The sequence below is a fragment of the Ursus arctos genome, unplaced genomic scaffold (assembly GCF_023065955.2).
Source record: "Ursus arctos isolate Adak ecotype North America unplaced genomic scaffold, UrsArc2.0 scaffold_9, whole genome shotgun sequence".
In the NCBI taxonomy this organism is placed as follows: Eukaryota; Metazoa; Chordata; class Mammalia; order Carnivora; family Ursidae; genus Ursus; species Ursus arctos.
In genome coordinates this window covers 52,609,931-52,623,028 of record NW_026623111.1, presented here as the reverse complement: position 1 = coordinate 52,623,028, position 13,098 = coordinate 52,609,931, and the positions used below count along the sequence as shown (strand labels likewise).

Below are 13,098 nucleotides of genomic sequence, written 5' to 3'. Positions count from 1 at the left end.
CTGCCCTTATCACTAGATTAGGACTACTCACCACCAGTTTCAATCTGGAGTCCTAAAATACTTCCTTTCCTTCTCCTATCCTCCAGCCTTGCTCCGGAATAGCACCAGATTGCTGGCATATCTTGGGCATTAGTTCTGTTTTCCATGTTAAGTAACGCACTACAGAATAGAATAGAGCAAATGGTGCTGTGCAGCTCACGTACTGATTTCTGCTTGAATATCTTTCAGAAAATAAATATACTTCCCTGAGCATTGATTTCCTTACACAGAAAAGGGTACCAGTTGGTCAAGATGAGTGTGATGAACTCTCTTCTCATGAAAAAAAAGTGTATACACACACACTATTACATATAGTTGTAAGGGTTCTAATAACTTGAAGATTCACAAATATGATGTAATATTGGGGTATGTATGTTTATATTTCCTTGCATTTGGGTATTTATGATACAGATATAAATTAGGCAATAATTAATTATAATTAATGTTAATAAAGTAACTTTTCTTTTGTGGTTTTTTCCTAGGAATATACAACATATGTGTTTTCCATGTGTTAGATACAGTTGTATTGAAAGAACACATTATTTGTTTGTATGTGTATGTTTGTGTAATAGGACCCACACAAAATAAGCTTCGGCAAGCCAGGGTGGAAACCATAAGCACTGATGTGTGTAATAGGAAGGATGTATATGATGGCCTGATAACTTCAGGAATGCTGTGTGCTGGATTCATGGAAGGAAAAGTAGATGCATGTAAGGTAAGTCCAAAGTCAAGGTCAAAACTTTGAAAGGAAAATTTCCATTAGCTATTTCTAAATTTGGCATATATTTCCCCCGGGAAAGAAAAAAAAAATCATCTAATTCACCAAGAATTCAGTTTATTTAATAATCATAATATTAAAAATTCTTGTATTGAGTGTTTACTGTACACCAAGCCAAGTGCTAAGCAAGTTTTACATGTTATATCATGTAATACACTGAAATTGAAGAGGTACTATTATTATGCCTATTTTACGAATTAGGAGATTAAAGTCTATTGCTCCCTATTTCTGGTTCAAACAATTACGTTTCTGTTCTTTTATTTTTTTAAACAAAATTGGAAACAAAAGACAGAGAAACCTGCCTTCTGAAGACCATTCTCTTCAGCTTTGGCATCATCTCTCATGCATCTTGTTTTCATCCCCTGGCCTCCACGTCTCTCTTTGTCCCTCTCACTCTTCAGTGACCTTGACATCTGAAACAGGTTTCCTCTCCATCTCAAGCCTGCAGAACTAACACTGACTCATTGAAATGCTGGACTCTTAGTTCCTCGACCTCCGAACCCCCAGTGATCTTCACTTCTCAGTCATCATTTCTAGGGCCACATCTTGAGCCTTGTCACCAAAAATTGTTCTGTCTCTAAAAATACTAATTTCCCAAATCTTCCTGTTTAACAACTATCTTCAATTGTTCCTGCCTGCATTTCAAGCTATTCCTGCTCCCTAGGCCACACTCTCTATGTTACACCCCAACCTACCAGTCCTCACCCCCAAACATACACGGCCACGCATGTGTAGATTGTGTCCTTTCTTTGTTTTATTTTGCCCTTTAGCTTTTATCACCATCCAGTATAGAATGTGTTTTATTTAGATGGTTTATTGTCTGTCTCTCCCACTAAACTAGAATATAAACTTCATGAAGGCACAGATTTTGGGGGGTCTATTTGATTTACTACTGTATTACCAACACCTAACACAGTGCCTGGCACAAGTATTTGTTGGCTGAATAAAATATCACTTTTCTTCAACTTCATAAGGACCTACAGACTATTGCTTCTCTGCTTTATCACATTCCGTTAATCCTTTTTTCCACTGTCAACTTGTCCAACTTAGATTTCACTATTAATCATTTTCTGAACACTTTTGCTAATATCCCAAGTTCTCTTGTTGATCTCTCTTCAGTGTTTCCATCTGACAAAGTCCCAAAGCTGGAAGAACTCAATTATCTAACCTCTCTCTCTCTCTCAATTATCTAATCTCTCTCTGCCTGCACCTATGAATTCTCCTGGAAAAAATACAACAGAGCACATTGGTTCCACTATAGTTTCTAGATAACAAAAGCGACAGTCCTACTACTCTTGTTTGTTTTTTCCAAATCCACCTTTCTCTGAATTTTCCCAACATTTTCCACTTTCCTTAACTTCTGTGTTTTTTATACCTTTTTGTTCTCAACTGATGATTTTGTTTTCCAGTTTTCAAAGAAAAACAGAAGTCATAAGTAGAGAATTTCCTCATCTTCCCACTATCAAGCATGCAGACCTACCTTCATCTGAACCCATTTCATCCACCTTCAGCTTAGGTCACGGCAGAAAAGTCCCCTCTTCTCTAAGGCCGATCCTTTCTCTGCTCAGCTTCTTCTTGGCCTTTGGGGGAAGTTTACAGTAGCATTATTTCCTCTCTTCATAGTTAACATTTATTTTGTAACTAGATCGTTTTCTATTCATCTCTCTCAAGTTGCGGGGGGGAACCCAACTCTTTGTTGACCCATAATGCCTCCAGCTAGCACCACATCTTATCTCTTTACTATGAAATATTTGGGGAAATGTCCATTCCCATTGTCTCAATTTTCTCACCTCCCTTCGAACCATTTCAATATGGTTTCTGCCCTATCACTTCATCAAAATAGCTCTTCCTGAGGTTTCCACTGATGCCCCCAATGACCTCCAATAAATATATTTTTGTACTATTCTTTTTTTTCTTTTTCTTTTTTCTTTTTTCTTTTTCCCACTTCTTAGCACCATTTAATAATGCTTACCACTCCCTCTCTTGTCTTCCTTGGCTTGTAATGATTTTCATCTTACATCTCTGCTTCTTCCCTCTTTCCTTCCTTTTCAGGTTCATTCTCTTAATCCTAGCCATTAAATGTTGATCCGTTCTGCGACTGCCCCTCTTTTTACCCTATACTTTCTCCCTCAAAGATCTGATTTTCTTCCTTAGCTTCAAATGCAATCCTTTGGCAGATGATTCATGAATTCATACTTTTAGTCCTATACTCCCCTTTGATCTCCAGACTTACATATTTAACTCCTACTTGACAACTCCCCTTGGATGATTCAAAGACATCTCAAATTCAAAATGTTACACCTGATTCTGCCCTTCTGCCCTCCCCACCTGATCCTCTTTCTTTGTCTCTATGAACAGCATATCCTTTCATTCTGTTTCTTTCCCCACCCCTTACCCAATTAATTACCTAATCCCATAGATTTTTACCTCCGTAAATATCTCTGTCATCTCTTGCTTCCCTTTCCCCACTTTTTCCTTACCGACCCCCACCCCCCCGCCCCAGTCTGGAGGAATTAGTTATCTTGCTAGTTCCCTTACATTCACCCTTATGCTCCTTTACTGCATTAGTCAAATGAAAGCCAGGATGATTTCTAACAAGATGCTAACCTGATCATGTCAAACTCCTTAAAACACTTCAGTGGCTTACCTTCAGTCTTAAGATAGAAAATGTAACTTCTAAGAAAGACCCACAGGGTTCCTCAAGGGCTAGTTCCCCTGACCTCTCCAGCCTCATCACACACCATTTGCCCCTTTCCTGTCTTCTCTTCAGTGTTCTTTTTTTTTTTTTTTTCCCAGACTTTCGCATATGCCAGATTCCTACATGCCACAGAGCATTTGCAGGGCCATTCCTTCTGCCTAGAACATGGTATATCCCCACCTGCCTTTTCATGGCTAAATCCTTTAGATATCAGCTCAATTACATCTCATCAGGAAAAACTTTCCTGACCTTCCTAACCTGTCACATTCCCCTCTGTATATTTCTATAGCACTTACCATAGTTGTCACTTTGCATTTATTCATGGGCTTATTTAATATTGATTTTATAACCTAAACTTCAAGTTTATGAGCACAGGGACCATTCACTTCCAGTCATCATTGAATTCTGAATGCCCATCAAAATGTCTGGGACACATAGTTGGAACTCAATAAGTAGTTGATAAAGGAATAAATGAATGAGGAGGAAGAGGCACAGAGAAGTTAAGTATATTACCCTAAGTCACACAGCTAATAATTAATAGAGCTAGTCCTGAAACTTAGCACTTCACCTACCACACCACACTTTCAACCTCTACATCTATATCTGTTTATTTACTTAACTGTCTGTGTTCCAAAACAGATTTAAGGGGGTTTATATAAAAGTGAGCAAGCAAGCTTAAATTAGAACTAGATGCATGAAAGACAAGGAAACAAGAATCGATCTATAATATAGAGTCTAGCTAACAATATTCAGAGATCATCAAAACTTTCCCCCTATGCTTGCAAACACTACCTTTGTATTTAATATTTTATATACATACTAAACCATGCACGAAGTGTCTAATCAAACTAACAAAAAAAAATCCAAGGATGTTGAACCAGAAATAATGTAACCATTCCATGTGAATGAGGTTTAGCCTTTCTAGAAAACAAGGCACTTTAATGTTTAGGACAAAATTTTAACTCAATTCAAAGAAGCATTATATAATCTATCTCTAGTCTGGCTGCCTATTCCATGTACCAATTTCCTTTTTTTTTTTTTTTTTTTTTCCCTGTGGAAGGGAGATGATTGCAATGACCTTTCTCTTAAATTAAATTAGAGTTAATAATTTTAAATATATTTTTGTTTTTTTCTCAAGGGCGATTCTGGAGGACCACTGGTTTATGATAATCATGACATCTGGTACTTAGTTGGTATAGTCAGTTGGGGACAATCATGTGCTCTTCCCAAAAAACCTGGAGTCTACACCAGAGTGACTCAGTATCGAGAATGGATTGCCTCAAAGACTGGTATCTAGTGTGAATTGTCCATGAACTATATCCATGGCACACGAAGCTGAAATGCCTGCATGTTGTATGTTATTTATAGTCATGTGGTTTGGATCAGTGCTTTTTCTGGATGTCAAGAAATCCTCTGACTCAGACCAATCTAATATCACAAGGTATCTTTGCATACAAGTAACTGAACTCTTTCTCTACCCTGAGGGAGGAAGACACAGCAAATGATAGTAACACCAACTCCTCACTCACAAGAGAAACTTATTAATAAGATGAGTATTTATAAATGGCTTCCCCCAATGGAAGACAAGGAACATCATTTTTTACAGGATATGAGGAGCTGCTAGGGCTGCCGAAAGCTTACTGTGTTATAACCTGGAGCACCTGTAACTCTTGATGCAAAAATATCATTCCCTGAGAATTCAGAGCCTCAGCATTCTAGGACTGATGGCTGCACATTCAATGGCTAGAATGGAGAAGCATGGATTTACAATATAACTTAAACTCCAACCTGGGTTTGTAAGTAATAATACAAAGGACTATCATTAACAAGAAGAGGTGCCATTTAAAACATGTTTGAGTGTATCTGAACTTACTGTTAATATTGTTATACACACAAGAACTAGCTTCAGGATGCATAGTATTGAAGCATATTGTATAAGAAGCATTTCTGATTTATTCTTTAACAGCATCTTGCCGCCTATATATCTATTGAAGTTAAGCCGGAAAGAAGAAAAAAGAAGAATCTTGGGAGCATTTTTCCATGTTTACAAGGAAGATAAAAAGAACTGATGGGACATAGGCTAGCAGAGCTGCTTTCAAAAGATTAATAGCAGGGAAAACACTCCTCAGATCTTTGGTAGAATGAGCTATCCAATTATTTATCTAGAAATATCTACATCAGCAGATGGTAGCTGCTGCTTTTGTAAGTCTTCAGCTCTCTGACAGGTCAGCTATCTATCAGGTTGGGAGAATTGATTTGTATAAGCACTTGGAACAGTACCTCACATACGTTAAGCACTGTGTGGATGTTTCCTGTATGCGGAGGAAAGGAATGCTTCCGTGAGCTTTAAGATAAATTAACTTAATGTGTCAAAGGAGTCAATGACTTTGGGGCTTAAATACAGCCCAGAGTCTAGTGGTGGAGTGCATAGGCTTTGGAACCAGGCTGCCCAAGTTTAAATGTTGGCTCTGCCACATGTGAGCTGTGTGTCCTTGCACAGGTTTCTTAACATCTCTGTGCATTAGTACTTTCATCTCCAAAATAGAAATAAAAATAGTACCTACCTCATAAGGTTGTTATGAGGATTAAATGCATTAATAAAAGTAAAGCACTTGGAACAGTGTCTGCACACAGTATCTCAATATGGACTAGCTATTATGAATTATTATGAATGTGCCTTGGACTCAATAAAACAATATACTTTTAAAAAAATATTCCTTCTTTAAATTCATGTAATTGATTTCAGAATGCTTAAATTACCCTGTAAAAAAAAAAAAAAAAACCCTAAGTGATCTACTAGATTTTCAAAATCATTTTTTATATCTCAATCTATTTGGGACTGTGTCTGCTCGGAGACACAGCTTGCAGGTGCACGGTCCTCTGTCACCAGGTCTGTGACTTCAGAGATGTAGCAGCATGCATCTTCAGGGCGCAGATGTGAGACCTCAAGTGCTAGGTTTGTTCTGATTTATCAGAGAAAGATCTAGCCTTTCTGTTTCTTTAATGACAAAGTTTTGTTACTTTATATGTACATGGGTTTAGCCGTAATATATGTAAACAAGATAAATATAACTTAAAAATTTTCCCAGTTATTATTTACATCTTAATATTAAGATATAATGAACACAAAATGCATCCATGTACACATTCCTTTTAAAAAGAAAATGTCACCAAATTTCTGAGTTGGTGACTACTAATAACTAAATATCAATAGAAAAAGTAGAGTAAAAACTTAAATGTTTACACTTCCTTCTGTATGCAGAGAAACATCCAAAGCTTTCTGGAGAATATTTAGCAAGTGTAAGACGTGTTTGATTGAAGACAGACGTGTTTATATTAAAGCTAAACACAGTCTTTGGTAGAAACAGGAAAACAAATCTGTCCACAAAATAAGTAAATTTCTACTACGTAAGTTCTATAACAATGAATATGTGCTTTTGTGTAACTATATTTACATTTCATAAGACTGATAGCTTTTTTGCATATAAGTATCTGTGAAACTACACTGATTTAAATAATTCAATGCTCAATTCAGTTAAATTCAATGACATTTTAACACAAATGAGAAGAATAAATAAGAAAGTAAATCTAAGAAATGGAAAAGTAGAGTTTAAAAACAGGATTTATATGACCCATTTTTAGTTTGATATCTGACCTGTTGAGTGGTGTTATAGGAATCATGCAATACCTTTTACCTCATGTTTTCCATCTACCAAATGGGACACTGAATCATCTACCTCATGGCATTGTGGTGAGGCTTTCCTGTTGAATGATAAGTTGAAAAGTCAAAGAACGTTGAAAGCCTACTAAAAAATGCAAAGTGTATTATTGTAATCTGTTATCAGTACAGATGATGGTGCAAATACATTTAGATTGTAAAAAAGGGCTTTTTTTTTCTTACAGTGTTGACACTTTTGTTTATCAATAGTATCGCCTTGTGAATTTTGCAAAAACATTGTGTTTAAAAAAAAAAGCAAACCTGGTTTTGCCTCCTGTGTTGTAAATGTTATAGTAATAGTCGCACCTTTAACAACAAAAAAACACCACCACAAAAAACTACAATTTGTTTGATGCATTGTTTTAAAAGACAGGTCAAATCCATTAAACTGACAGTAAACAATACAGCACATAATCCTCTGTAGAACCCTGATGGAATTGGGGTGCCATGAGAACTAAAGTGTTAGTTTTTAATCTTAGAGCAAGATTGGACCAAAATTTTTGCAATGTTTAAATATCTCTCAGTAAAATTCATAATTCAACAACAGTAAGGGCAAAAGTATATTAATGGGAATCTACCCTTTTCAACTGAATAAATCTGTCACTTTGTTAATGTGTTTGGGTGAGGGAGAGGGGATATGTCTAAGGCACCCCTGCATGCAGTCATGAAAATGAAAAATCAGCTTTTGCTGGTCTAGTCTTCTCCCCACTATTCTCATCTGTTATGTAGGTGTCACTAGCCAGGAACATTGCAGTTCTAGAAGTCACTGGAATTACATTGTTGCCAATCCAATGTTTTTCTTTGGAAAAAAAAAAAAGTGAGGTAAGTTAAATTCACATGGTTTTCAGCAAAGTATCACTGGACCAAAACAGTTTTACAATTACAACACCACTTTAAAGTATATCCAACTATGCTTGGGGATAATTTTAATGAGGCAAACCTGCAGAGCTAGTTAAATTGCAGTAATTTAAAGCCTTAATATGGTATAAATTACAAATCTGTACTATTTTTAAATGAAGAGCAGCAAAAGATTTTGAATTCTACTAAAACAAATGTCCGTTTTTCTCTTTGCTCTTTTTATTGTCGCATTAGAAAATGTTTTATAAACAGATAAAACTACAGAAAGCCCACTAAAATGCAGGAAATTAAAATTTTTGATTAAGCTGTTTTTGTAAATACTTACAATAAACATTCCTTTACGGGTTTCAATATTTTCCTTGCCTTAAAGTTTTAACTATAGCTAATAAGAAATGAGAGCACTGCAATCATGTCATACAATTAAAAAAAGAAATAAAACTTTGCTTCCTACCGCCTTCAGTCTGTGAAATGAAACATTAATCTATCTACCTCATGACGTTTATGAAACTTTCCTGTTGAATAATAACATCCAAAAGTCAGAGAATGTTTAAAACCTGTTTGAAAAGAGCAAAGTATATTACTGGGTACTGATATTAGCACAGTTGATGCCAAACTTGCCCTAAGATTGTCCCTTAAGTTTTTATACAGTGTTACCATTTTCATTTATCAATACTGTTGCTTTGTATATTTTGCAAATACTATTGTTTTATTGAAATTATATTTAGCATTTTCTAAATAATATATCATTCAATTCCTGTATATTATTTTTAATATTAATTTATTGCAAAAAGAAAAATAGGCAAATGAAATTGTTTTTCACTTGATAGCACTAAGAATGACTATAATCCAGGGGCACCTGGGTGGCTCATGATTTCAGCTCAGGTCATGATCAATTCTCCCTTTGGGCTCCACACTCAGAACAGTCGGCTTGTCCCTCTCCCTCCCCCCTCTTGTGTACTCTCTCTCTCTCTCTCAAATAAATAAATAAACAAATAAAATCTAAAAAAATAAGAATGATTATAATCCAAAGCATATTATACTATAATATGTTAGAGAACTCTAAAATCAATCTTTTGGGAACATTTTTTTTTCTACTGGGAACATTTTAAAAGTTATTACGTAGTTGACTGTGAAAATATAAAAATTAGTCCAAAGTAAGAATTTAACAAAGTGTATTTTAGAAACTCTGCTTTGTAATATTTTAGTCTTTATTCTGGATTATTAAAAGTTCTTTACGTAACAAAGCTATGCAATAAAGAGAATGTTAACCAGTTGTCAGCTTTCCTGTGAAGTTCCATGTTTATACATTTTGTTCCATTGTCAGAATCTATGTCCACCTTTTATTTTAAAATGTAGTTTCATAGATAAGGAGATCATCCTGTCAGATTTTCTTCTCTTTCCACCCCCAAAACCTAGATATTCTCTGTAAAAAATGATCAGATGCCCCCCCTTTCAAATGTTTCCAGGAAGAGAAATTTCATAAATGCATCGGACTGCCTTCCTAATGGTTTTAATCACCACCTTTCACCCTCTGTATTGTCGACCAAGAAGAGTTTGTAAAGCAACCAAAATTGTTTATTTGGGGTCTTAGGGAATGCAACCCGAGAGAAACAGCGGACAGAAATTGAAAGTGTGCTCCAGATTGCAAGCAGGAGCGTGCGGTTACAAAGGCAAAACCCACAAAGTTACATAACTTGTTTTGAAGGAATTATGCTGACAGAGTTAAACCATGTAACACACTTATTGACTATTTAGCTAACAGATGTTACATTATTTCTGTTTTAGTACAAAGTAGAAGGATGTGTTCCAGAAAGTGGTCCGGGTGCAATTGACAAGTTGTAGTTGACAAAAGTAAAAAAAAATCCATGGTGTTCCAAAAATAGAAAGAGGAAGCATGCATAGGCCTGCTTTCTCAGGGTCTTCCCGACCCTATTTTGAATGACTCTATTAGCAATGCTTACTTCACCTTGGAAATCTTTCTCAGTATTCAAAACAAACACCTTTTGTTAAACCTTAAACATGTATTTTCCTGTTTAGATCTACGTGGAGATTACTGAATTCTTGGGATAAGTATTTAATCCACTAGTGTTTGTCCTGTAAGTGATAATCCTTAGGGAAAGAGAATTAGGAAGCTGAATGAACAGGCTGAAATGCCATGAAGAAAAGGAGAATGTAAACATGGAGAGGATAGATCAGTAGAATCTGAAAGTAAAAAAGAAACCTTTGGAAAGACAAATATTAAGCACCAGCAACTTGATAGAAGTTTTGGAGAAAAGAAAACAGTTGGACTACTGAATAAAAGTAGTTGTTAAAGTAAAGGAAATGGACGATGGATTTATTCCCTTAAAAAAAAATACTACAGGAATATTATAACCAATACTTTTTGAGAGATAGAGGGCACACAATTGTATCAGCTTAACTATTTCTACTTTTTCTTAATCTTCCAATCCTTGTATATATTAACATATATCTTACAACATTGACATACAGCATATATAAAATTATGTCTTTTTTCATCTGAGATTATATTATGTATTTTTAAATGACTATGTGGTTTGGTATGATCATCATTTTTTTAAATGGCTACCTTTGAGCTGCTACGTCAAATAGTTACACTACACAAACCTTGCCCAGAAAGACAGGTTATCCCGCTATCAACTAAAGTTTATACCAGGGTCATGAATTATAAAGTAAGACATCCTCCATGAACCCTCTAACACTGCACGGAACGAAGAGCACTGTTATCACCCATCCTTTCCACCTTTGCTTCTTACCCATCATGCCTGTGGTTTCTTCTCTTTCTCCTCATACTGCTCTGTCTTCCCTCCTGGCTTAACATCTCTCCACTACCCTCTTTCTCAGCTGGTTCCACTGAGTCCTTGCTTCTTTTTGTAAGATGTTCCTAGACCTTAAACCTCTTCACAGAATGCTCCCCCACCATCTTACTAAAGTCTGTATGTCCCTATTGAACACATCCTTTCACGGTAAGCCTCTCAAGAGATTACTCTTTTTCTCTAACTATAATACTGAGTCAAAATTCTTCCAACACGTAACTAAAATCTTCCAAATACTTGTATAGTCTTCCAACAATTACTGCTACACACTAGTATAAAAACATGTAGTATTTTTAGTATATAGGGTCATGCCTCTAGCTATACCACACGTTGCCCCTGCTAACTACTGCCAACTCCTTGACCATGCCCCACATTTATCGAGGTACTAGGTATCTGCTCAAAATAGACCTCTCTCTATCACCCCTGTCTTCATTGTGGTCAAGTTCAACAATCAAGTGGATGATCCACACCTAGCATCAATGCTTTGAAATCATAAATCCAAACGACTCTAACTTCTATTCCACTTCCATCATCTCCTGTCTGGATTTTTGGAAGAACCTCAAAATGATCTTCCTTTTTCAATCTTGATGTCCTCTAGTCCGTTCTCCTGCACTTCTGTTTCAAATACGTTTAATTTCTCCATCTACTACAGCAGAGATACTTAATACAGAGCCCAAAACTTGGATAGATGAGATCAGGTGCGTTCAGGGTGGTATGGTCGGAGACTCAAAACTTGGATAGAAAAAAAAATCTTAATTTTATTTTGACTAACTTTGAACAGAAATTTATTATTTCTTTCTATTATAAAATAGGCCAAAAAAACTTCCAAAAAACAAAAATAAAAATAGTAACATAAGCTATATCAATGACTTTGTCACCAAGAGAGATTATAGACATTTTTATTTCATTTAACAGTTATTACATATATATCAAAATATGTCTATGCTCATCACAACTTTGAAATTATGTTATTCAACATTGCTATATCCTGTGATTAAATATGTTAATAGAAAAGCATATTTATTACTCTATCCAAATTTTTAAAAATTTCAATAAAAACTTGCTATATATGGTTTCTCTATAATTCTGTGTATTCTATTTTATGCATCTAAAAATATTATGGGAAGGGATCCACAGTCTTCACCAGACAGCCAGAGATGGACATGGTATAAAAAGAAATTAAGAGCCTTGACCTATGGGGTAAAAACAAAATCCATTTTCTTGATGTAAAAGAATTCATGATTATCCTCTTCCTATTTTCCATTTCAATCTCTCATCTTGGTTTCTTCCCTTTAGTTTTTAAAAAGGTATTTCCAGTGCTTTAAATACACTGTGATATTGCATACACAAATGAATCGTTTTGCCTGGAAGCTTTTCCCTCCTTATCATTTTAGCAAGTTTGCTTTCTGAAACTGTTGTACCAACTGACCATATTCCCAGAGTATCTGATGTTAAATTTTCACTAAAATCTACTAACATTATTAACCATATAGTTTAAAAGATAGAGAACAATATTTTCTTTTACTGTTGTGATAGGCAAACTTCTAAAATGGTCGTCCAAGATCTTCTGCCCTAATCTGATTGTGAATAAGATGAGATATCATGATGATAATGTTACATTACTTGGCAAAAGGAATTTTGTAGATACGATTAAGGTTACTAATCAGTTGACTTGGAATTAATAAAAAAGGAGATTTTCCAGATAGGGCTAATCTAATCCTTTAGAAGTAGAGAATTTTCTCTTCCTGATAGCAGAAGAGACAGAGATTCTAAGTGTGAGAAGATGCACTGTTGCTGGCTTGAAGATGGAAAAACCATCTTCAGAGACTGCAGGTAGCCTCTAGAAGCAGGGCAGCCCCAGCTGACAGGCAGCAAAGAAACAGGGAACTTAGTCTTTCTGCAAGGAACTTAATTCTGCCAATAGCCTGAATGAGCTGGGGCATGATTTCTCACCATAGCCTCCACAAAGGAATCCAGCTGAGTGCACACCTTGCTTTCAGCCTTTGATATAGTAGGCAGAGAAAAAAGTTGAGCTTGCCTGGACTTCTGGCGTGCAGAATAAAAATACATAATAAGTGGCTGTTGTTTTAAGTGGCTAAGTTTATAGTAATTTGTTACACATTAATAGAAAAATTGACAAAGATAAAGAACTTTTATTTATTTGCTAATTTGA

The 13,098-nt window shown here is 35.6% G+C and overlaps 1 protein-coding gene across 1 annotated transcript in view; it reads left to right on the top strand.

The window, feature by feature from the left end:
* Positions 1-6,297, top strand: part of LOC113262357 (transmembrane protease serine 11F) — a 70,406-nt gene extending 64,109 nt beyond the window's left edge. Inside the window, exons 9-10 of the mRNA XM_057309854.1 lie at positions 612-754; positions 4,654-6,297. Of these exons, the coding sequence (XP_057165837.1) occupies positions 612-754; positions 4,654-4,812 (302 nt within the window). The 3' untranslated portion in view covers positions 4,813-6,297. The remainder of the gene's footprint in view (positions 1-611; positions 755-4,653) is intronic.
* The last annotated feature ends 6,801 nt before the right edge of the window (positions 6,298-13,098 follow it).